The following is a 26,194-nucleotide window of genomic DNA, read 5'->3' as shown; positions in this document are numbered from 1 at the left end:
CTTTTTTCGTAAGCGGGTGGGGACCCACAAAAGATTTGAGAACCAGTCTTAAGCATTAGAATATGATCAACGTTTGTTCTTGTATGATTCTAGATTCCTGAGGTTACCCTATGCTTCTAATCTGGTAATCCACCGAGGTTGGTTTTCTTCCTGTGTAAATGCGTGGGCTTCGAGGTTTTTCTGTTTCCTCCTGTGGAATGTGGTTGTGAATGTGTGTTGTGTGTGCAGGTGTGCCCGTCCACACACACATCGATGGAAAAACAGCCTTCAGCACGGGCTATCTTTCTCTTATCGCACCTTATTTATTTGTTTTTCTTGAGACAGGCTCTCTCACTGAAGAAGCTGGACCTCACCAGTTGGCTAGAGCTGGGATTGAAGGTGCGTACTGCCACACCTGGCTTTTTAAGTGGGCGCCAGGGATCTCAACTCAGGGATCGCCAGTGGTACGGCAAGCATTTTTACCTGATGAGCATCTCCCTGCCTCCAGGTTTGAAGTTCTTAACCGTTGGCCTGTTAGTCAACCACAGAAAAAGATTGGCTCTATCCCTTTCTTTGGGGAAAAAAAAGATACTTGTTTTCTTGGTTTATTTTTAAAAGCAGATCGCTACACACACACACACACACACACACACACACACACACACACACACACACGTTTAATTGTTTAGAAGCAGTTCATAAAAACTGACATTTCCCCTCCAAATACATCAGTAATTTCCAAAAATTAGGATAATTCTTTCCTATAATCCAAGGAACATAATGTCTTATTCCAAACTCTCCAGTTCTCCCCAAGGATTTTTTTTTTTAATAGTTAATATTAACTCTGCTTCTGATTTAGGATTAAGAGATTAAGAAGCACCCGTTCGTTGCATTTGTGTATGCCTCATTTGACTATTTAATCTATAACCATCTCCCCGGTTTGGTGTGTGTTTGTTTGTTTGTTTGTTTGTTTGTTTGTTTTTGGAAGCAGGGTTTCGTGTATCTCCACCCATATTTTTCCCTATAACACTGAATTTTTAAAAGACACTGTCTCGTTATATATCCTAGGCTGGTCTCAAGTTCACAATCCTCCTGCCTCAGCCTCCCAAGTGCTAGGATTATAGGTGTATGCCACAGCAGAGTGAAGTAGCTTTAGGGTTGCTGACCCCGTTAAGGGTGTATTTTAAAAGCGTAGAACTGAAAACAGCCTGTGGAAATGCTCACGTCATGTTTGGAAATCTCCTATACCGTTGATCCGACACTCAGTTGCACTCCCGTTACTGTGGTGAACTTGGAAGAATAGCACTGGATGTTGGTAATCTCCTCAGAAAGAGCTTGTACATGCTCGAGGAGAGGCTTTTTGGAAAACTCACGACAGATTTCAGCACAAGGCTGGGGACTTTGCCCAGCTTGCTGTGGGAGCCTGAGGACCTGAGGTCAAATCTCGAGCGCCCACGTAAAAAGCCAGGTGTGACCACACGTGCCTGTAACCCCACTGTTGAGGAGACAGAGGACTGCTGGGCTTGCTGGCTGCTACGCTAGCTCCAGACAGTGAGAGAGTCTGTCTGAAAGGGGTAAGGTGAAGAATAACAGTCTTCCTGTTGGTGATTCTGTAGACGCACGTGCGTAGATACCACACGTACATAGTAAATCAACCAAATCAATTCTAAAAAGTTTAGCATAGCTTGTCCAGTGGTTGACGTCGCTGTATTAGATTTGAGGGCGTGTGCTTACAGAGGTTAGCTGTATGAGATATGGAAATGGTACCCCGCCCTGCATGTATGTCCTCTCGTTCTGCTCTTGGGCCTTGATGCTCCCTAACTGTAACTGATAAAGCCTCTGACTTTTATTTTTTGAGACAGATGTCAGATAGAATGGGTATCGGCCACTCTGACAATGCCTCTTACTGGGTTTGGGACTCTTAGATGCCTCCTTTTTTCCAAATACCCCCTTTAAGTGACAGACTGCTTAGCTCATCTTCCAGTGCAAGGTGTGGTCTACTGTGCCTACGACCCGCTGGTGCCACTCAGCCAGTACAGTGTGTGTAGAGGGGATGTTAGTGTGTGTCACAGATAGCCATTGCACTCCGGAACTCACAGCAGCTTTGGATGTCTGCCTAAGACCTGCACAAGATCAAGCTAGGCAGCAGTTCTGGCTTGGATAAGGGAGGAGCCCATGAAGCCTCCCTGCCACCCGAGGAACTTTGGCAAAGATGGCTGCTGAGGAAGGGAGAGATTTTCCTTGGAGGTGTAGCCGCTGGTAGGGTACAGACCTCACACAGGAAGCACTACTAGATTTTGTGGGTCATTAGAAAGCAAAGCATGAGGGTGTGAGAGGCACATGGTGGGGGCGGTGTTAGGATAGTGGGAGGGGTGGCAGAGGAGCTAAAGGTAGGGTTTGCTCAAGACGAAGTGTGCGTATGAAGTTGTCAGGGCGTGCATAAGTGTAATGCCTGCGGTAGGTTTCTAATCTGCTCATTCCTAAAATGGAGAAATATTTCTGACTTTTCCGGTAGTATAGCTGAGAACCAAGCCTCCTCCCAGCTCTTTGCTAATTGGCTGTGTGACTTGTGTCTCCCTTCTGACAGTAAGCTCTGTGGGTCTTCTAAAATTCTTTGTATGCACATTGATACAATGTGTCTACCGATGTGCCAAGCTTATTTTGAGATTCATCTCTGTGAATAAATGTAACTGTTATGTATCCGTTCTAATCTCTGGACAGAGCTAAGGTTTTCCTAGGGTTACATTGAAGTATAGATAAATTTGAGAATTGATGTCTTTGTAATGTTAAACTTTTCAGTCCATGATACATCTTTCATTTATTCTTTTTTTTTTTTTGCTAGTGATTTATGGGAATCTTTCATTAGATTGTATTTAAGTAATTGATATTTCTGTTGCTATTAAAATTTTCATCGCATTTTAATTGTCTGTGGAGGGTGCACATGTGCTAAAACATGCATGTGACAACTTTGAGGAATCGGGTGTCCCCTACTGTATGGCTTTCAGGGATCAAATTGAGAGTTTCAGGCTAGTTGGCTGGCAGCTATGCCCAGTGAGCCTTTTCACTGGCCCTAAATGTATTTTCCTTAATTATTATTAATTGTATTCATTTTTATGTATGTTTTTCTTGCATGTATGTGTGCATACCACATGTGTGTTTGGTGCCCTCACAAGGTAGAAGAAGGCATTAGATCCCTGGAAACTGGAGTTCCAGAGGGTTGTGAAGCACCATGTGGGTGCTGGGAATCAAACCCAGGTCTTCTGCAAGAGGAACAAGTGCTCTTAACAGCAGAGCCGTCTCTCCAGCCCCCTAAGTATATTTTCTTATTTCATACTGCTTTGGACACTGGATGCAGACACTTGTGTTTTTTATTTTTTGTTTTTTTGTTTTTTTTTTTTTTGGGTTTTTTTGGGTTTTTTTTTTGTTTGTTTGTTTGTTTGTTTGTTTTTGGTTCTTTTTTTTCGGAGCTGGGGACCAGACACTTGTTTTTGTTTACTGAGCTTGTAACAAATGAATTTGCCCGGTGAACCCGTCACATTTTGTTCTTTGTGGTTTATATCATTTGTGTAGTGGGCCACTTGTCTGTGAAGAACGACAGTTTGATTCTTCTCTGGTCCCTCTGCATGTGTGGCTTTTGTTATTTTCCCTCCCTCTGTTAGTGAGGACCAGCTGGTTTGTTAATCCTGTGTCCCTTGCAAGGAATTTCCTCATCTCACAGGACCAGAAGCTACAAGGTTATAAGTTGGTCGATAGGTAAACAGTGCTTAAATTTAAAATGGTGTCGTGGTGAGCTGGAGACCGTGCTGAACTGTAATGCGTGCCCAGGTGTGGGCTTAATCAAACGTCACCATTTTGTTTTTATCTGTGTTTGGGTATAGATCTTTATTAGAGTTCTTGTAGTCAAATAGGAAGCTGGGGTGCGCATTCAGTGTTCTCGCCTCAGAGGTGGCTGTAAGAGAGGGTTGTCAAGATGCACATCTTCCAGTGTGTTGGCAGGTATCTAAATGAGCAGAAGGCTTTGGCCGACTGGACCGTGGGAGGGAGAATGGGACCCTGTAGGAGGAACACTAGAACAGAAGGCTTGGATTGGAAAGAACGAAGACCGTGGGAGTGGGGAAGCTTAGCTGCCAATGGGCACGAAGGAGGAGGATCCTGGCCTTTCGTGTGGTAGTGGCAGGGGAAGTGTTCCCTAGTGAGTTAGGTGTCCGGTGTGCCCCACCTGGAAAGTGCACGGTAAACAGGAGGCTACAGACCTGTGATTTGTTTGGCAAATCCCTTTTTTTTTTTCTTTCATGTTTTCTGATTTGGCTCTTTTCCATCTCTTTTCACCTGCCTCTAGGAAAATAGGGTCTGGATTTTCAGCCCATGGTGACCTTGATCCCTATCCTCCTAACCTTCTGAGTGTTGGACCTCAGCACATCCCACCATGCCCATGATTGACTGCATGGCTAGCTTTCTTTACCAACAACTCTGTCTCTGTCTCTGTCTCTGTCTCTCTCTGGTGTGCTCTGCGGGCCCCCCCCCCCATTTCATACAGCTCAGGCTGGTCTCAAACGTGCTATGTGACTGGGGATAGCCTTGAACTCCTGATCTTCCTGCCTCCACCTCACAAGGACTGGTATTACACATATGAGCTGCTATGCCTGGTTCCGACCCTTTTTCTAAATAGTCTTTTTTCCCCTCTCCTCTGATTACCTCTGAGACTATAATAAGATGCTTAAGAACTGCTTGGTTAGAAGTCCTGGAAACTTACTGTGAGATCGTAGCAAGCTCCAGGAGCTTTGTTTCCTAACTAAGGGGAAAGTGCAATAGCATTTTCCATTGGAAAGGAGGGGAGCTCAGGCATCTGCCACAGAGGGAGAGAGAGCTAGGAGCCTGCTCGGATGTCTCTCTCTTGATCTGTCTCCTTCATTCTTTCCCAGAAGTATTGCTTCCTCCAGTCTATTTTCCTTTGTTCAAGAGTACTTTGTGGGGTGGGGAGATGGCTCAGCACCTTCTGAGCAAACATTAGGACCCCAATTCAAGCCTCCAGCACCCAAGTAAAAAGCCAGGTGCACGCCTGTGACCCCAGGGTTGTGTATGACGTGTGGAGGGGTGGGGTGTGGGTTGCTGAGTGCCAGCCTCGCCCCAGGATCGATGAGAGAGTCCGACTCAGAAAAAAGGCAGAGTAATTGAGAGATCACTGATGTCCTTTCCCCTGCTCTCCACATGTGCTTACGTTCACACCACACGCATGTGAGCACGCACACGAGTCCTTTCAGCCAGAGATAATGTGATATTCTTATTGGTTTTAGGTTGGAAAAAAAATGTTTGCCCCCTATTTCTTTGTAATGGGCAAAGCAGGTTATGTCTCCCATTTCTGACCCTGTGGTAGAAGGCTGGCCAGAGTGTCCTGGAGCCTTGCCTCCCAGTCACAGCAGCTCTAAGGCTCCGAGCGATTCCCGCAACTCCTTTGAGTCTCAGGGTTCTATGGGTAGAGGATTGGGCAAAGTGGGCTAAGGCCCCAACAGCCTCTCAACCGCTTCTTTGAGAAAAACACTCAGAAAGTCAAATCGCCCCAGCGTGTGTGTGTGTGTGTGTGCATGCGTGTATGTGTGTGTGCATGTGAATGTGTATATGAGTGTATGTGTGAGAGAGAGTGTGTGTGTGTGTGTGTGTGCGCATGTGAGTGTGTATGTGATGTGTGTGTATATGAGTGTGTGTATGAGAGTGTGTGTGTGTGTGTGTGTGCGTGTATGTGTGTGTGCATGTGAGTGTGTATATGAGTGTATGTGTGAGAGTGTGTGTGTGTGTGTGTGTGTGTGTGTGTACCAGAGGACGATCTTCCTGTTGGTTCATCTAGCTACTGCTGAGAGAATATGGTCTCACAAGACCCGAGAAGGGTATTGGCGATGGTGAGGATGGTCCATATTTATCAGGAATTGCTGTCGAGGTGACTGGCTTTGAGGGCCATCTTCCATCCTTTGAACATTTCAGACTTCTGGGGTTTGAGGTCCTTCCTAAGTCTAATCCACTTCTCTCCTTTACAGCCTCAGACAGTCATTGTTTACCTAGCCCACTGTGGAAAGTCGAGCATTCTGTTAAAATTGTGCAGCTTCTTCGCTCCGTCCGGGAGGGTCTGTGTCATTTCCTTTACTAAGAGTGGCACAGCATGCTTCGTTTTACGTAGGAGGAAACACAAAAGCAAGGTGCCTTCCTTGGCTTTGTAACTCCTGCTTGTGTTGCCCAGTCTCTAACTGACACCCAGCAGAACTGTGGGGAATGAAATGAGCTTCTCGTTGCTCTCAGGCCTCACGTTCTCTTCCTGTCAGCATAGATCTGTGATCTCTCCAGATGATAGATGGACGTTTATAGCTAAACTGTACCTAGAATTAAAGAGTCAGTGTGGACCATGCCTTCAGCGTTAAAAGCTGGTCTGTAATATAATCAATCTATAACTTAGTATAATGGGGGTGGTGTGGCCTTTTATTTTAGGGGGGATGGGGTTGTTGTTTTGTTTTTGAGAGGTTTTGCCATGTATCCCAATCTGGGCACAAACTTCTGATCCTCCTACCCGAACCTCTTGAGTCCTGGTGCCTGGTGCCTGGCTATTCACCAAATTTCTTGAAATTTATAGGGAAAGTGCGATTCCAGTAAGAGACAGCCAGATGTAGAAGACACTGACTGAGGTAGAGACAACAGGCGTTGTAGATTGGTTGGCCTTGTCAGGAAAAGTGGTGATTTTAATAACAAGATTGTAACGATGAAGACATTCCTAAAGCCCCGAATGAGAAAACCGAATACTGCTTTGTCATCTACTTTCCAAATTTAAATAAAGCAATGATTACAAATGACAATTTTTAGACAAAGAATGGTTAGGCTTTGAAGGCTGCACATAATTTTTGTTTCGAGTGGAGTTTGGATACTGTTCTGATTGTTTTTTAACCAAAACTTTTCGACAGCAGGAAAGTCATGGAAGAAGAGGTGGTGAGGAAGCGGCCATCCTGGGCTGCCGGAGTTTCTCACTTACTAACAAAATGCAAACGCAGCTCAGCTACTTTCTGTGTCTGAGTATCTGAAACATTTGATAACAATTGACTCTCGGCTGCCATGATGTCACCATCAGAAACTCATGACAGAGACTCTAATATTAGACTTCTAAATATAATCTGCTAGTTCTCAACTTATTTCATGGATTCAGGAAAACACAGTTGGTATTATGTAAGAAAGGAATTATGAAAACCAGTCTTCTCTGGTCTGTTGGCAAGACAGCCTTTTCTTTTCTTTATATATATGGGGTGGGGGTAGACTGCACACTCGTGTGGGGCGCATACAAATGGTGGGGGCTTGGGGTACATACATGGGGTATGTATATACCCTGTATATACGTATATGATGACATTTGTGTGGAGATCAGGGGGCGACTTTCGGAAGTCAATTCTCTGTCCACCATGTGATGTGGGGGGCGGATTCAGTCCATTGTATTTGAAGTTAGGAGAAACCAGTTGTCTAGAAGATTGTTCAGTCTTCCTAGATAGAAAAGGATGACCGTGTGGCTAAGTCTGACTAGTAAAATCAGCAGATCTTAGCCAGAATCTTAGAAGTGTTTTAGAAGTAAACATTAAGTCAAGGAAGATTTGGGCCGTGGGGGATATCACCAGAGCACTGCCTCCTCTGGTTATGCCCTGAGCTTTGTGACGAGATGGTTAAGAGGTGGTTAAGGTGCTCAGGGAAGTTACCCACACCCTGCAGCCAGGTAGATATCCAGAGAGTAGCCATTTTAATATACTTACTAGAAGGGACAACCCTCGTGGTACAGTGTCTGGATTAGGGTTTTTTCAACTTTGGGGAAAGGGGCTTCTTTGAATTAATTTAGTATCTAGGTAAGGGACAGACTTAGCTTTCTGTACTCAAGCATGTGGAGGCACTGTAAAGCCTTCATTTTGAGAAATCTGTAGTGGGCTTCTAAACACAGCCCTGGTCATGTGCACTTAACCTCATGAATTCAGGAGAGGCGATTAGCATTGCCTTAGTCCATTTTCTGTTGCTGTAACAGAATAACCCAGACTGGGTGATTTACTAAGAATACATAAGTAAATGTGTGAGACTGTATGTATATACTTGTGTAGTTTGTAAAGTTGATTTTGGTTATGGTTCTGGACACCGAGGAGCCTCTGGTGAAGTATTTACGCAGAGCAGAGGGAAAGGGAAGTGCATGGGAAGACACAACACTGAAGCACACTGTAGAAGAGAACGGGCTGGAGTGATGACTCAGCAGTTAAGAGCACTGACTGCTCTTACAGAGGACCCAGGTTCAATTCCCAACACCCACATAGCAGCTTAATGTAATTCCAGTTTCATGGGGTCTGGACACCCCCACATAGACAATTGGGCAAAACACCATTGCACATGAAATTAAGAAAAAAAAAAAAGTGGAGTCCATGCTTCATCCCTTGTCATGACCCAAACATCTCCCTTCAGCACATTACATTGGGAAACAGATTGCAACCCAGTGAGTTTCAGGGGGAACAAACTATCGCTGGATTCCACAAACTGAAGGACTGCCTATGGAAACCTGCCTTCCTGATGGGTTGCTGGGAAAGGCCGGGAGCAATACTGTGGACACAAAGTCCTCCACAGACTTCTAGCTAGTTAACCTCACCCAGAGAGCCACTAAGTTGGTTTAATCCTTCACTTTGAAGTGTTTTGTAATTCCCCTAAACCTGAGTGGTTCTTACTCAGAACTACTATTTAGCAATACTTGAAAAAAGAGACTTTGAAAATCCTATTTAATTTGGAAAGAAGCTTCTGAATAATATTGCAGCCAGGTGGTGGTGGTACATGCCTTAGGGAGGCAGAGGCAGGTGGATCTCTGAGTTTGAGGCCAGCCTGGTTTACAGAGTGAGTTCCAGAACAGCCAGGGCTACAAGGAGAAACTGTGTCTTTTGGGGGGAGAGGGACAAAAACAGAAAGAGTGTAGCCATGGCCATTTGAAGTCTTCGAGAAGCTAAGTTGTGATGGCTCTCATCAGAGCTCAGGCTGTTGTCTCCTTCTGGAGACTGGATTCTCGGCGTCCACGCTTCTGAGGCCTCAGCTGGTGCCTTTTATTTCATCAACAGCCTTAGGAGTTTTAAAGACTTCAGAAACTGGGAAACAAGATTTTCACGACTACAGAGATAGGAATTGGGGCGGGGGCGTCACTCCTTTAAAATGCTGGGGTGATTTCTGACGAGCTTCCCTACGTAGCCCAGGCTAGCCACAGACTCACCCTAAGTGCTGAGGTTGCCGGCGGGCACCACCATGCCCTGCTAAGGACCTCTCATCGGTTTCTGACAAAAGGTTGCATATTTAGGTGGGGCGGTTTTCCTCGACCTTGGGCTGTAAGAGCAAATCAGCTCTCGGGGAAGTTTGTGGACCGAAGAGTGATTTGGTAAATGCCCTTTGCCTCCTTCCTCACTCCCTCTCCCACTTCTGATTTTAGTGGTGCTTCACGCTCCACCTCCCACCAAGATCAAACGGGAGCTGCACAGCCCCTCCTCCGAGTTGTCCTCCTGTAGCCATGAGCAGGCTCTTGGTGCTAAGTATGGGGAAAAGTGCCTCTACAACTATTGGTGAGTGTTGGGGTCCCGGCCTAGGGTGGGGCGGGAGGCGGGTGGGACGGAAGGCTCTGGAAGGAAGCAGCATCACAGAGTACCTAGCATGTACGCCATGGATGCCCTGTGGTGTGATCTAGGTGTAGCCCATTCCACTGGGCCCATTATATGCTATGCATGAAAGGCAAAACTTCCATTAAAATGCTTTGGCTCTACAGGGAGCCCCAGGTAGGCCAGCGAAGGCTGCAGGGAATGCTGGGCCCTTTGATCTGTGGCTTTGAGGCAGGTGATATACACCGTCTTCCTGTCTATCATATATGTTAATGTGAACTTTTAGCAGCAAGGAAATAATCTTAAAATCAGAATAAACAAAAAGGCCCCCACGCTTGTGCCCTTTACTTAAGAATATCCAGGCCCCAGGAATGAGGCTTTAATTTTAATCATTCTTTGCACTTAAAGGTAAACACAGATCTGTCTGGAACCAGCAAAGGCTTGTTTAATATAAGCTCTGTTGCCTTCCACAAAGATTTTTGACCAATTGCTGGGAACCCCTGGAATATTTTGGAGAGGGGACCAGAGAAGGCCCTTAAATTCCCAGCCTCACCCATCCACCCCTGCACACACATACAAAGAGAATTCTTTTAGAAGGAGGGAAAAAAGGAAACCGGAAGCAGAAGCTAAAATTATCTTGGAGAAAAATCACACGAAGTGTTAAACAAGTCCTTTGACGCCCTGCGTTTGTCACTTTTCTGAGGTACAAATATTCCCCTGGGCTGTAGCGATTTCACTGTGTTAATGATGTCATTTCCTGGCAACAATGGGCTGCAAACTGGTGTTCTGCTGGGCCTGGTTACTATGCAAATGCTTCTCTGCGGCTTAATGGAGCTTCTGTCTTTCTTTTTACAGTGCCTACGACAGGAAGCCTCCCTCTGGGTTCAAGCCATTAACCCCGCCCGCCACTCCTTTGTCACCCACCCATCAGAATTCCCTATTTCCCCCACCTCAGGCAACTCTGCCCACCTCAGCTCTCGCCCCTGGAGCCGGCCCAGTTCAAGGGGTGGGTCCTGCCCCAACCCCTCACTCGCTTCCAGAACCTGGATCACAGCAGCAAACATTTGCGGTCCCCCGGCCACCACATCAGCCCCTGCAAATGCCAAAGATGATGCCTGAAAGCCAGTATCCATCAGAACAGAGGTGGGTACCACCCTGCACTAAGTTTCTCCTCTCTCATGTCCTTTTCTCATCACGAGAGAGGAGCAGTTGGTCACGTTGGCCAGGGGTCTGTAAAGTTCTCACTCCATTGACTCTTCAGTGGAGTATGGATGTACTGTGGGTATGGCTGACTACATAGTACCCTGTTACAGAGGTTCTCAGAATGGTTTCTAGGATTCTTAGGAAGCCTGTCGACACGCTTCCAGCCAGGGTGGAGGGGTGACTTGCTCAGATGCACAATCAACCCACCACTTTCTGGGCTCCTGAGAGACTGCCCGTAAAGCTGACCTGTAGTGCATGCTGCTTTCAATCATGCTATTACATTCTATTTGCATCCGGGGAAGACTCTGAGTTACAGAAGCCAGTGTTATTCACATGTTAGCCTATTTCTACGATAGAATGAGCTAGAGAGGTTAGTGATAACACCTGCTTTTGAGGAAGAACCTTCCTGGTTTCCCTGTAGGTTGTTTCACATGTCTAACAGTTGAAACGTCTTGGTTAATTATCTGGAGTCCTTCGCTCATCAAACACAAAGGTAGAGAGGGATCCAGCTTTCGACCTTCATCGTGCTGGTCTGGAAACGCGGCCAGGTGTGGACTTACTCATTACATGTCAGATGCTCTTCATCTGTGTTGACAGTGACTCATCAGTGTTGTTATCGAGGACAGCAGGATGGGAACCACCATTCTGCTGGGTGTGGGCTGCACTCGGAGAAGGAAGGGCGCTGATGGGTTCTACTTGGCGTCTGTCTAGAGGTTTTTCTTGCTTCTGGTCCTGTCCCCACTTCTAACCCACAGGATGCAGTTGACTGATAGTCTTTCCCATAGTCAAGCCAAGAGCCACAGAGAGGCAGTTATGCTATGTAGAGCCCCCGAGGTGATCACCCATCTGGGGGCGCCTGAGATTTGTGATACGGCAGAGACACTGGTTTGTGAGTTTCTCTTGCCACAGGCTGCATCTGAAAGAAAACAGCCGCCACCAGGCTTTGGCGGTGTCATACACTCATAACCTTGTTCTTTGTCAAGAGAACCGATATTCTTATGAAAAAAATAAGACGTTTGGGTCAAAAGTGGTGAGCTTTTGCCGTTTTTATTCTGCTGGTTTGGGTGTGTGTTTTTTAAACAGAATCTCACTAGTTTCGTGCAGGAGTTGGTTATTAATGGGGGAGGGGAGGATGCTGGGGTGAATTTGTTCGGTATTTGAAATGCCTGGCAAGTGTAGCCATAGGGATATTGCCTTGTTAAGTCCTTTTGATTAGCACCTTCCTGTCTACCCTCGTTTCTTATCCTGAGCGATGTGACAGCTTGTATGAATTGGCCTCACTGGAGGAGACCAGGCATCAGTTGTAGAATAGACAAGTCTCCTGGCTGCCTACCCTCTAGAAAGGAGATTCAGGTCCCCAGGATTTATGACTATCTGCCCTCAGGTCCAGAGGGAAAGTGTGTAGGTGTCCTTTCCAGATGAGTCTTTTGTGAAGTGGCCTATCTGTCTTGAACTTCCTGCTTCTTTTCCCTTGACCTGTAGTAATGATGGGTGACAGAGACTCTAGAAACCTGGGGTGAAAGGTGAGCTAACGTGTAGGCTTCTAAAACGACACAGTAAGCAGTACTGAGGTGCTTGGGGCTCCCCTAGAGCACTGCAGCCTCAAGGCTGAGGGTGCACACAGGAGCACCCACCTCTTCCCACAAGGATGTGGAGATAAAAATCCAGATCCCAGTGGGGAGACGTTGCTCGGCCTGAAAAGTTTTCTGTGAGAGCCTGAGTCGGAGTCTCAGGCCCCTGTGAAAAGGCCAGGAGAAATCCCTAGGGCTTGCTGGCCAGCCTGCCTAGCGTGGGTGGTGGGGTCCAGGTCCAGTCAGAGACCCTGCCTTCAAAAAACAAAGTGGAGAGAGCCCGAAGTTGACCTTCTGTGTCTGCCCACGCTGTATGTTCATGCGTGTGCCCTTGTTCCGCTGGAGACTGAGTTGGTAGAGCTTCAGCGAGGCTGTCAGTCACTTAGATAAACTGAAGAGGGCTCTGCTTTGCCTCAGCCCAGCCCAGCCTGCCCTTGTTTAGTGTAGGTTATTCTGTAGGATAAAGGGAATACAGCTCTACAGCCAAAGCAGAAGTCAGTTGTCATTGTGTTTTAATTTTACAGTGAGAAAGCAAATCGTGTTCTGTATGCATAGGATTGTTTTTGAATTGCAAACAATCCACAAGGATCACTGAAAAGCTGAGCACCCTGGATGGGGCCATTTTGTCCTTGACCTTTGCTCCTCTCAGTGTCTTTGGAGTTCCTGCTTTATCTCCTATGGGCAAGATGTCTTTTGTTCCAGATAGGCCCAACCTGTTGAGACTGCATCTTTCTCTTTGGACAGGATGTTAGAGTGGCGGTCGCTTGCTGTGGTCATGCTTTAAACAGCTAAAATAAAACATAGTTGCCGTATATTCTTAGAGTTTCATGTAATCTACCTATATATCTCTTCACAACCAGTTTATTTTCAGAAGATAAATACTGTATTTGAAAGCAGTGTTTTATATTGGTGGTTCCTCCCACACGGTGTGGGAGGGGATCATGTATTTGGCGTGCTACAGCGTGTTCCATTTATACTCCTTAGAACTCTTTAGTTTTTCCTCTGGCCAGACCAATCTTGATGGTCATACTTGCTGAGAACTTAGAAGCTGTATTCTACCCTCAACACGTGTGGGGGGGGGAGTGTTTCGTTTTGGTTTTTTTTCTTTTCTTTGTATTGTATCTCAATGAAGAAAGCCTCACAATTTATAAAGAGGCTTCACAGAAAATTTTTTTAAAAAGTCCCCCATCTAGGAATTTTGAAATACTATGCCGTCTCCCACACTTGGCATCAAGAAAAACAAAAACTAAAGACAAAACTTAAGAAAATGTCCCTATAGTAGAAAAAAAGGCAAAACAAGGCTGCTTTTGCATGGTACACAAGAGCATCCGGTAACGGTGGTCAGTAACGGTGGTCGGTCACTGAAGGAAGGTCACCCAGGCATCAGGAGGTCAGCCCCGGGTGGGCCACCAGCACGGCTGTGTAGTCAGTACTTTGTGAAAGAGGAAAGTACCAGCTGGTTGAGAGCTGTCTTCCTGCTGTGTGATCTGGGCCTGATGCCTGACTGAGCTGTTTTCTCCAACTTCGATTGCATAGAAACCATGATGCTCGATAAGTTACAAGATTGACTTCCTCTTGGAGTCCATCCCTGACAAACTCATTCACTCACCATTGCCCTCCGGGTCTTGTGTGGTTACAGGAAAAGGGTTGACTGAGTCACGGTGTAACTCAGCTTGGAGTACAGACTACGCGTGTCCTCACCACATGTCTGGCTAATGACAAGCTTTGTGTGGGTTCATTTTGGGTCTAAAACCAAAGTGCTTGGATTCTTAATGCAACTTTCTGTGACAGACTAACTTTCTCTTAATAGTTGAAATAGAGAGTATGCTGACTCAGAAAGTTAGTTTCCAGCATCTCACTGTTTCTTGTTTGTCCATCTGTCTGTCTCTCTATGTATACATGTATTTCTCCTCTGTCAAGCTAATGGAGATTTCCTTCTAACCTCCCTGAAAGTTATCAGTGAATCAGTGTTGAAATTTGTCGGACAGTACTTTTGTCTATTAAAAAAAATTACCAAATTAATTTTTCCTTCTTCTGACCTTGTTTGTTGCTTAGTATCTTATTTTTGTTTATTTTTAATGTATGGGGTTTTGTGCTTGTGTGACACAGAATGTATATAGAGGTCAGAGGCCAACTTGCAAAAAAGTCAGTGGGCTTCTTCCATGGGGAGGGATCAATTCAAGTTGTCCGTCAGGCTAGCTGCAGACTCTTTGCCCCCTGAGCCCTGCCCTGGCTCTACAGCCGGTCGTCTACACTGCTGAACTGAACTGCTTTCCCTGACTTGTTTAAGAGCCCTGCATCAGATTCGTGATTGAGAATGAGGTGGTTTTCTTTCCGAAAGGGACTTCGCTGGGTCCAAAGATGAGGTCGAGCTCATCAGATGAGTAGAAGATGCCTGTATATTGGGACCGTTTAGAACTTTGAAGCCTCGGCAGACACCGTGGACTTCTTAGCAAATAACAAATAACATGGTCTCACCAATCAGTTGTTCTCTGTCTTAGTTTCGCTCCTTCTGGCCCATGTGGTTCTGTTTTCTGTAAATATCCACCTATTTACACAGCCAGCTACCTTAGTCCCAATTTCTTACACAACCCCCCCTGGAGATGTCTTGCCTAAGTTATGGTTTGTGGTGTTTTTTGTCATTTTTAAGTATTTGCTTGTCATAGCTTTAAACCTTTTACAATTTCTTTTTTTAGTTTCTAAAAACAGGTTTTTTTGATACATGGACTAGTATAATTTGTACTTAGGCGTCACTGACAGAGAATTGAAAAGTGGTTGTAGGAACGGTTTAGGGGAGGCAGGAGAAATGGCTGCATGGTTGCTGCTTCTCAGAGCAGAGTTCTGGTCCTAGCACTCAAGATAGGCAGCTCATAACTGCCCACAACTCCAGGATATCTGATGCCCTCTTACAGCCTACAATGGCAGCTACACAGAAATAAAAATAGTGTGTGTGTGTGTGTGTGTGTGTGTGTGTGTGTGTGTGTAAAACTGTTGACTTTAGGGGTGAGGAGTGCTAGACACCAGCCATGTGCTTCCTGTGTGCCCCACTTCCACAGGCTATCCCATGCCTAACTATTTTACTTACCCTTTTTTTTTCCACACTTTTTTTGGTGTTGTAGGGGGGGAAGTGAGGAGGGCTTCTGTATCTCATAAGCCTCTCCTTCTTCCAGGGGGGTCCTGGGGAACAAACTGAGACGGTCAGACTCGGCAAATGTCTATAGGGCTGGGCCGTTTCACTGACTGCATTTTAATTTTTAAACATCAAGTATGCACTACCCAAGTCTCACAACCTGAGCATCCTATCCCTAGAAGCCACGAGAAAGGCTTGAAGTAGGTCCTCAAATTTGTCCTCTGAGCTCTGCTCCCACAATCGTCATAACACACCTGCATAATAAAGACCAATTTTTTTTTAAGATTTATTTATATATATATAAATAAATATATATCTCCAGACACACCAGAAAAGGGCATCAGATCCCTTTACAGATGGTTGTGAGCCACCATGTGGTTGCTGGGGTTTGAACTCAGGACCTTTGGAAGAGCAGTCTGTGCTCTTAACCACTGAGCCATCTCTCCAGCCCAAAGAGCAATTTTTTAAACTTAACTTAAGCTCCAGTTGCTTCATTTTCACAGGGTTTACAGTGTAAAGGCCATCCTATTGCTTTACTGTTAGACATAGGCCTATTTGTGGATGCTGCCCCAGCCGGTGCCCTTGCAGCCTGCTGAGGCTGCAGCACCTTCCTCAGATGGAATCACTCAAGAATAAAACCCAATAATCTTGTCTCTTAGCTCAGATCTTACTTTGGTGCATATGGTAATCTCCTGACCCCAGGAGGTCTTTGTAATTGTTTCAGCTCCTGTGTGACTTTAGCTGGGAGACTGAAAGTCATGTGTGTGGAGAACTTGGACGAGCTGTGTCCAGTTACGTGCACTATCGTCTGTAATCTTTACAACAGGGGCAGGTGTCCTGGTCATCCATATTCTGCGGATGAGAAAACTGAAGGCTGAGAGCTGTTATGTAAAAGTCACGAGGGGAGGCAGTGGTAAAGACTGGCTTTTGGCTCAGCTCATTCTGATCTCAGAGCCAGGCTCTGGCTTCGCCTCTGCTGTTTCTCTGGTTTGCATCATGTTCTCTTAGCCGGAACAGTGAGATATAAGTGTGTGGTGTGGTTCTCGTTGAATCCCTACAGATCCTCTCGAAGGCCACCTCTGAACTGTCACTGACCTGCCAGGCACACACACACACCTTGTACCCTGCCTTGAATCTCCCCCGTCTTTCCCCTTTTATTTCTGTTACCATTGTGTTTACGCTGTGTGTTGGCAGCTGAGACCAAAAAGGAAATGCAGAAAAAGAATCTAACAGTTTTCATAACGTAAACCAAATGTTGGTGGCGTGGGCGTGCTCTTGAGAGGGAAGGCGCTAGCTATATAAATCTGACAGATAAATAAATAATTTTTCCTTTAAATAAACCGGCTCTCAGAAGCCTTGCTCTGTAGTCTGTCTCCCTTTCCTCACCAAATGTGAGTTCCTTACTCTCGAGCCGCACTGGGGTCACGGGTGGGATGGAGGAAGAGAGAGAGTGGGTCAGCCTAAGTTCTTTTGGGAATGCTCCCAGCAGCATCTCGGTGGCGGTGGTTGTTTGTGGACAACACATTCTTAGATACTTCAAAAAGATTGCCGAGAGGGGAACGAGGTTCAGTTGAAGGCCAGTGAGTAAAGTTCACAGGATGTATTTTGAGGACAGGGGCTGAATTACTTTATTAATCTCTGCAAATAGCAAACATGGCAGCAGGCCCCGAGCCACTCTCTTTTCAAGATAGGTTGGTCTTGTGACCTACCCGGAATCTCTCTGCTACTCCAGCGTGTGGTGCAGAGCAACACTGGTCTCTGAGATGTACCCAGGCTTTGGCTTCAAGGATCCTAGGACCTCTGCAGTACAGAGGACACGGGGAGGGGCGGAGGGATGAGACTGGGAGGTTCGTTGCTGGCTAGTGCCCATGTAGAAGCATCCTTTGCTAAAGAGGCCATCCCAGGCCACCTCTAGAGTTACCTTCTGGAAGACGAGAAGGTGAACACAGCGGAAGCAGGAGACCATTGGTCTCATTGCTGCCAAGGCTCTTGTTACCGTGCCAACAGGTGTGGGTCACCCTTGCAGGTGCTACCACCGTGCCATGGGGGGTTTGAGCAGTTAATAAGAAGAAAGCCCTGGGGAATCGCTGCTCTTCTGGAAGGCTCTCCTTCAGGTTGTGAGCTTGTGGCTGACGCCTGTATCTGAACTATCAAGCCCAAGCCTACGTTGCAAATATATCCTTGTCTAGAGACCCTTGAAAGTGTCACTTTAAATAGTAGCGACTTTAAACCCAGGTATACAGCTGCACCAGTGAAGACATTCACCGTGGTGGAATGTGTTCAGAATGTTGGGCAGGCAAATGAGAGAGTGCTCTGTGTCTGGGACAAAGGGACACCCATGTATAAAGTTGCTCAGGGATCGTGTTAAAATGTGGTGGTTTTTATGGTGCTTCTTGCCAGGAGGATAGATAGTAAAACCTCACCCAGGAGCACTTCGCGCTGTATACTGATCTTGACGGCTTTATCTGCGCCCAGATCTCTGGTTTAAGTCTTGATGTTCTAGAAATTTGTTAGCACCTGTTGACACAGATTGATACAAATCTAATTGATACAGTGTCGGGGTTGGGGATTTAGCTCAGTGGTAGGCCCTGGGTTGGGTTGGGTCCCCAGCGGGGGGGGGGGGAGTACAGTGTCTTTTGTTTCCTTAACCTTAGCAGCTCTGACTGGGGTAAGATAGACTCTCACAGTAATTTAGTGTGCCTTTCACTGATAGCTAAGGAGAGCCAACACTTTGGAAGCTCTCCTAGCTGCATGTAGTTGTTCTAGCCTACGTTTAATGGGATCATTTGTTTTCTTGATGTCCTGTTTAGTTTTTGTTCTTAGTTTATTCTATCTACTAATCCTCTGTCAGATGCAACCTAGCAGGTGGCCTCTTCTGCCTTTAACAGCTTCCTGCAGTACAAAGTTGAACTTGTCCCACTTTGATGGAAGGCCTGATTTTTCTAGATGATTTGAGTCTTCTTCAGAAATTCCTTACCTAAGCCTGAATCCTGACGAGTACTCCTTACTTTTTCTTCTAGAAGTTTCTTGAGTTTTGGGTCTGATGTTGAGATCTCCAATCCATTTGGAGTTGATTTGTGTGCAGGGTGAGAAGGAGGGGTAATGTTTTGATCTACGTGGAGTGATCGGCTTTGACCAGCACCATTTATTTGTCAAGATGTTGTCTTTTTTAGTGTGTGTGTGTGTGTGTGTGTGTGTGTGTGTGTGTGTGTGTGTGTGTGTGTGTGTGTGTGTGTGTGTGTGTGTGTGTGTGTGTGTGTGTATCTTGTCAAAATTCAGGTGCTATAGGAACGGGGACTTAATCGAGGGTCCTTCATTCTATTCCATTGATAAGTGTCTGTTTTTATTCTATTTAACATGCTGGTTTTTACTTCTTATGGTTACGGGTTATGTCTAACTTGAAATCAGGAGTGGTGGTAGTTCCTTCTGTGTTTGTATTGTATCAGGACTGTTTTGGCTGTTTGTGTTTCTTATTGTTACTATATGAGTTTCAAGATTTTTTTTTTTTTCAATTTCTGCGAAGATTGAGTTGGAGTTTTGATGGGGAGTGCTTTGAATCTATAGATTGCTTTTGATAGCATGGCCATTTTCACAGTACTAATCTACCCGTCCATGTGCCTGGCGGGTCTCTCCATCTTCTGGTATTGTCTTCATTTCTTTCTTCAGTACTTTTAAACTTTCATAGTACAGGTCTTTCACTTCCTTGGGTAGGCTCATCTCAAGGTAATTTTTGCCTCTAGTTAAAACCCTTATTACATTTATTTATTTATCTGTGGATGTGTACATCAGAGCTTGTGTGTAGTAGGAGAACTTTCCCACTGAAACGCTTCATCTCCACCAGTTCAGCTTGCTGACTCAAGCTCTCTCTCTAGCCCCCATCCCCTTCTCTCTTTCTCTTTCTCTGTGTGCAGGTGTCCACAGAGGCCAGAAAAGGGTGTCCGGCCCCCAGAAGCTGGAGTTCTGGGCAGTTTTCAACTGCCCAGCAGGGTTCTGGGAACTGAACTTGAGGCCTCCCTTTTTTGTTACTAGTAAATATTTTGTTTACTAGCAAACAAACATTTTATGTTTACTAGTATATGTATTAATATTTATTTACTGACTTTTCCTGTTGGTCTTAGTCATAGTTCTGTATATGAAGAGATACCATAACCGAAGCAACTCTTACAAAGCAAAGCATTTACTTGGGGCTGGCTTAGGATCATTGTGTCAGGGAGCATGGTGGTGGGCACAGAGTGCTGGAGAAGTAGCTGAGGGACTAGAGAGACTGGGCTTTTGAAACCCCACCCCCAGTGACACACTTCCACCAACAAAGCCACACTTCATTTTTGCTTTTGTTTGTTTGTTTGGTGTGGGGTTTTTTTTTTGTTTTTTTGTTTTTGTTTTTGTTTTTTTTGTTTTTTTTTTTCTGATAGGGTTTCTCTGTCCTAGAACTCACTCTGTAGACCAGGCTGGCCTCACAGAGGCTACCTGTCTCTTTGTCCCCAGTGTTGGGATTAAAGGCAGAGGCCACACCTCTTAATCCTCTTAATCTTTCAAATAGTGACCATTGCCACTCCCTGGTGACTGTGTGTTCTAGTCTGGGAGCCTGAGAGGGCCATTCTTATTCAGATCACCACATGCAAATCTGAGCTGGCGGGCGCCATTCTTATTCAAACTGCCACACTGAAGTACTGAGCTTCAGTTACTCTTAAAAGCTGGGGTGGCACTCACCTCTAATCCTAGCACTCTAAAGGAGGACCTGGAGTCCTCCCGACCCACATCCTGAGCCTCACTGCCATAAAAAGATAAAAATAAAAGCTGATCACAGCGTCAGCATCTCCGCTTTTGCGGGATTCCGTGTCCGGCATTCTCTGGTTATTACAGCTTCCGTTTTTTTCCCTCCCACTCATGTTTCACTTTGGTTTTTGTCCGAGTGTATCTTGATGGTTTCTGCCGTTTTTAAGTTACCTTGAAACATTTTCTCCCATCCCTGAAGCCCTATGTAAGTTCTCGTAACACATTTGTTTCATAGTGTGAAATCTTTGACCCATAACAAAATTTACGTTAGGATGTAGTATAAAACCCTTCAAATTTGAAGTGTTTTAACACGTAATAAAAGTATTGAGGGTTCTTGATTTTTTTTTTTTTAATTCAGTTTCTTTGATCTACCAATCAACTTCATTTCTTATAATTATGGTTGGTATTTTGATAGTGCGTCGGTCCCTGAGTCCATTGTTGGTTCTTTTCAAATCAGTTCGTGGGGCAGCGAGATGGCTCCACATTAAGGATACTTGGTGTGCGAGCCTCCATCCCCATTCCCAGGACCTATGTAATGATGGAAGACAAAACTGACTCCATAAGTTATCCTCCGACTGTCACCTGTGAGCCGTGCACAGCGCTACCCACTCACATGCATATACGTGGACACACACACACTGATAATAAACAGCTTTTTAATTTAGAAATTAATTTGTCTTTCTAAAACCAGATGTTGTGGCTAATCCCCAGTGCTGAGTCACAGTGAGTGTTGTATTAAACAATATGATTTTTTTTTTCCTTCTTCCAGATTTCAGCGACAGCTGTCTGAGCCCTGCCGCCCCTTCCCTCCTCAGTCAGGAGTTCCTGGAGATACTCGCCCCAGCTACCAACGGCAGATGTCGGAGCCTGTTGTCCCCGCAGCCCCACCACCCCTTCAGGGATTCAAGCAGGAATACCACGACCCGCTCTATGAACATGGGGTCCCTGGGATGCCTGGTCCCCCAGCACATGGGTTCCAGTCACCCATGGGAATCAAGCAGGAGCCCCGAGATTACTGTGCTGACTCAGGTTAGTATAAACTGGCTGCATTGGCTTCCATAGTCTCACAGTTGGCTATCTGACGAGTGTCGACTCTGTTGTCTATGCTTTGGGGAACCACATAAGTGCCTTCAGGAACTGAGGTTTTAGCAACATGGTATCCTGGAGTTCACGCTCAGCACTTCCAAAACCAAATAAACTACCCTCAAGGAGCGTAATGACTTGGTTAATGGTGTTCAGAAGTGTGTAAAACACACCCGAGGCAAATCTGAAGCCTGCTGGGCCCTCCCTTAGGGTGGTGCCCTCCGCTAAGTGTCCCGAGCACTAGGAACACAATTTGTGTGTTTGAGCTGTGTGGCTTTGTTTTGATACAGCAGACGCACTACAATCATAAGGAGAGAGTTCACCTCTTACACACAGTTCTGTGATTGAAATAAACGTTCTGAGAAGCACCTGCTGTCCCACAGACGTGCCGAGTGCTGGGCCAGATTCTCTGAGGCACTGTTTAGATTGGGCTGGTGCTGTATCCTGCACAGGCTGCTGGCCTACACGGGGAGATGTGCACCCTGTCACAGTCCCCGCTGTGTGCCTAGGAGCTTGAGCAGATGAAGAAGTTGAGGCTGTTTGATCGCCTTCCTGTGTCTGGCGGGGCCCCTGGAGGAAGGCAGGCCTGGGAGCTTGCAGACTGGAGATGGTAAACTTTGCAGCAGTGTTCCCACTCTTTCCTTCCAGTCAGGACTAAAATGACCTGAGAGTAGTCGGTAGGCTTCTACCTTTCACTATGGACTTTTCTTAAGCCCCTTTCGTTGGAACAATCAGAATGGCTCTTGTGGGTGGAGTGTGGGTATAGAATCTGCTCTTGGTCTTTAAGATAACACCACCGTTTGGATAGAAGCTAGTTTCCAGAAATCTGAGAAGGTAGGCCAGTCGAGGCTCTTGATAGCTTATACAAATAAATTGTCTCTGGATTCTTTTTGGAGGCTTTGAAACGTTTTTCTCAGAAGTCATGATGGCAGGATTTTTTCTTTAGGACTGGCGTTGACTTTAATTTGTATATTATATAATGCACTGTGTACTGTTAGCTTAGCTGTGTGTTTGTGTCAGTGTGCGTGCATGCGAGTGCCTCAAGCCCCTCTGGAACTGGAGCTACAGATGGTTGTGAGCTGCTGGTGTGGGTGTTAGGGATTGAAGCTCAGGTCCTCTGGAAGAGGAGCCATATGTTCTCTTAGCCACTGAGCCTTCTCTCCAGCCTGCTGGCATTGACATTTTAATTTGGCCAACCATTTTTTAAAACCTCCTCCCACTCACTTGAAGAAAGGCAGTCAACAAAGGTGTTCACCTCAGAAACATTCCCAGTGTGCACCCAGGTCATTTTCCTCACACGGGACCTGAAGAAGAGATCATCGCCTGAGTGTGGTTTATAGTTTAAGCATAACAGATCCAACATGGCGGAAACGTGCTTGCCAAACTACAGTACCCACCCTGCCAGTTGTCATCCTGGCTGCAAAGCTTTAGCTCCACTAATCCCTCTGGCCTTAAATGCCTTCGCTCCTGGCAAATAGAATTGGATTCGGCCATCAGTGACCAGAGGAGCAGATTGAGAAAGAGCTAAGACAATCGCCCTTCTCCTCCCCATCCGAAAGCCCTTTCGAAAGTCAGTTTCTGTGTTACCATTAGCTCGCCCACCAAGTGTGTTGATAACTGATTCTAAGATGAGTGAGAGCTTCATCCCTTCCTCCTGTGCCTCTGGATTTGAAAGGTCTTATTTGCGTGGTGGTGTATAGTGTTTGCTGTGTTATTTATTACCTTGGTCCATTTCCACAGAACAAGGCCCTAAATACTTGACCTTTGTCTTAGGTTGATTCTTAGCCGCTGTAATAAAACACTCAACCGAAAGCAACGTGTTGGTGCAGGGGGGGGGACTGGGATATTTGGCTTAGGGATTACAGACCATCACCACTGAGGGACGCCAAGGCTAGAGCTGCTGCAGAGACCATGGTGGAGTACTGCATGGCGGAGTGCTCACGCTGGCCTGATTTCCCACAGTGGACCAGGCCCCGTCCCATACTGATGATTAATTAATCAATAAAATGGCCCACAGGTGTGCCCACCAGCCAGCCTTATAGACAGTTGCTCAGTCTCAAGTCACTCCGACTTGTGTCAAGTTGACAAGAACTAAGCAGCACATCTAAGGGTTAGGACCCCGGCTGCCCGGCCTGGTCCGTGCTGTTCTGTAGGGACCATTGCTAAGCCGTTGTCTTTCCCTTTCAGAAGTGCCTAACTGCCAGTCACCCTACATGAGAGGCCGGTATTTCTCCAGCAACCATGAAGGTAAGGAGCCTGCTTTGCCCTTTAAAAATGAATTTATCTGGGGAGTGAGGCTAAAAATACACAGCACGCCTGGAAGGATTTCCTCCTTCCTCTTTCTGTCTTCTCTTCTTTTTTTCTAATTTTTGGTTTTTGGTAATACACACGTTTAGTTTAGGATTACCGTTTCTAAGCTAGGCCGTAAGGTCACAGTTAGACTTTCCAAAGCGCATGAGCATGAGAGCTAAGTGAGTTACTTTGTGCACGGGCTTTGAGTCAAGACTTTTAAGCACTGAGAAATCCTCTCATCATTTCAAATGTCAATGACCCTGGCTTTGCAGAGTTCATAGGACAATGTGGAAAAAAAAGTGGAACTTGACTGCTCTATTGCCAGCTACGTCAGCCTAAACTGGGCCTTAGGGCTTAGGTCAGGAAGGTTTATGTGGGTCCAGGGACATCTTAGGAAAGAAAATGACCGAGTTTCTGATTTTCACTTAGTCTGGGGAGGGGAGTGCTTCATCATAATGATCATGTAGTGGGCGGTTGTCGGTTTAAAGTGAGAGAGAAGTCTCTTTCCGGAGTTCTTCACTAGCCTTCAGAGCGCAGGGGAGGAAGATGGGTGGGGATAGAAGGTCAGTAAAACTATGCAGAAGTGAACTGCTTGCAAAACACTACAGGACGCATTCTCCAGTCGGACAAACTAAGAACAGCTATGAGGAGAAATACAAAGTGATCTGCCCACAGGCATTAATTAATGTCTTGATGGTTACTGAATGTATACAGAAAGCTGTGGGTCCTCACCGCCATTGGTGCCGCATAGCAGATAATCCTGCACAGCAGATATTTACATCAGGAGTCACAACAGTGGCAAGGTTACAGTTATGAAGTGGCAGTGAAATAATTTTATGGTGGGGTTCACTACAGTATGAGGCTCACAGCATTAGGAAGGTGGGGAACCACAAAACAGCTTTAGGGATAGGTGAGAAGGCTCGGTATTATAAACTGTTACACACTAGTTTATGTTATAAAGGATTTAGATCAGTCGTGTGTAATGGGCCCCTGACTGCAGATTCCTTACACCATGGGAAAAGTTAGGCATGACAGTGCCTGCCTGTGCTCCTGGAACTCGCTAGCTAGCAGCCGGCTATCCAGTTAGTGAATGCTGACTTCAGTTTGAGACCTTGTCTCAAAAACTAAGGTGAAGGTGGTGGAAACCACCTGCCATTGACCTCCGGCCTCACGTGCACACATACAGTTGCATACAGTGCAATCTTACACATGAGTGTTGTACGTTGTCTGTGCAAGTTCTTACGCACGGTTCCTTCAGAATCAACTAATTGATTGAACATCTGATGTACTCAAAATCAGGAGCACGAGCAGTGGGCAGAGTTGGGCCTGTGACCTTATCTTTCCTAATTGGACGAAGAATAATTAAAACAATCATGGTGCTAGGCTGGAGTGGAGCTTGTCAGTAGAGTGCCTGCCCGCCAATCAGGAAGCCCTGGGGTAGCTTCTCAGCCACGGAGGCCAAGTACCTATAGTCTCAGCACCCAGGAGGTGATAGTTGAAGGCCATCCTTTGCTACACAGTGACTGTAAGCCTAGCCTGGGATACAGCAAACCCTATCAGAATCAGAGTAGGAGTTAACAAGATGACTTAGGGATTAAAGGTGCTGCCGAGCCTGCCCACGTCACCATCAGGACTCAACATGGCGTGGGGGGAGGACAGTTGAGTTGACAGAACTGCTAAGAGCGTTTGCAGAACACATAGCCCCCACCTGAATGGGTGATGTTGGCAAAGCAGTCAGTCTATTTGAGGGGCCTTCGAGGTCTCAGAGGATGATGGTGATCTGAAAATCCTCGAGAGGTAGGCTCTCTGCCAGGCAGTATGGTAGGGTCTCAGAGTGGATGGATCCCCAGGAATATGTTTTAACTTCCTATCAAGCACGTCAGACACACCCGGCCATAGCAACATCTTACATCCGTCTGACCAAACCAAACCAATGGCACAGCTTCTCTTGAAACTTGGGTCTACGGATTCTCAAGAGCTACGATTCCAAAGCTCCACGGTGGAGCCCCAGAGGCCTCAGTTTTCGAGTTTGAAAAATCACCCTCAGTCTCAGGTGTGCCTTGGACCAGCTGAGGGAGCTTTTTAAAGTTTCCCCCGAGACACCCTAAGCATTCTTCCTAATGCTGAGACCCTTTTAGTACAGTTCATCGGCTATGGTGACCCCCAGCCATAAAATTGTTTTTGTTGCTACTTCGAAAGTGTGATTTTGCTGCTGTTAGGATTGTAATATAAATATCTGCTTCCTGATTGATCTGAGGTGATCCCCCATGAAAGGGTCATTTGACCCCCAAAAGGTCAGGACTCCTGGAATGAGAACCACTGCCAGAAGTGGTTAGAGTCCCAAATCCCAGTGTACCTGAGGCTGAGAGCACCTGACTGCGATGTTAAATTCTCGAGCATTGGTCGCTCCTTACAAGTGACTAGCATTGGTCCCTCCTTACAAGTGACTAGCTGTGCAGAGTGAGTGCCTTCTCGGGTAGGCAGCTTCCCCAGCTGCGTGAGACCAGTGCCGCTTACCCGCTGCGTGCCCTGGGATA

At 46.1% G+C, this 26,194-nt stretch overlaps 1 protein-coding gene across 2 annotated transcripts in view; it reads left to right on the top strand.

The window, feature by feature from the left end:
• Positions 1-26,194, top strand: part of Etv5 (ETS variant transcription factor 5) — a 58,173-nt gene that overhangs the window by 18,720 nt on the left and 13,259 nt on the right. For both annotated transcript variants that reach the window (XM_032900013.1, XM_032900012.1), the window contains exons 6-9: positions 9,440-9,569; positions 10,458-10,745; positions 21,052-21,311; positions 23,553-23,612. In XM_032900013.1, the coding sequence (XP_032755904.1) occupies positions 9,440-9,569; positions 10,458-10,745; positions 21,052-21,311; positions 23,553-23,612 (738 nt within the window). The remainder of the gene's footprint in view (positions 1-9,439; positions 9,570-10,457; positions 10,746-21,051; positions 21,312-23,552; positions 23,613-26,194) is intronic.

Source organism: Rattus rattus, chromosome 4 (genome assembly GCF_011064425.1).
Source record: "Rattus rattus isolate New Zealand chromosome 4, Rrattus_CSIRO_v1, whole genome shotgun sequence".
NCBI classification, from domain to species: domain Eukaryota; kingdom Metazoa; phylum Chordata; class Mammalia; order Rodentia; family Muridae; genus Rattus; species Rattus rattus.
This window is presented reverse-complemented; position numbering and strand designations above follow the sequence as displayed.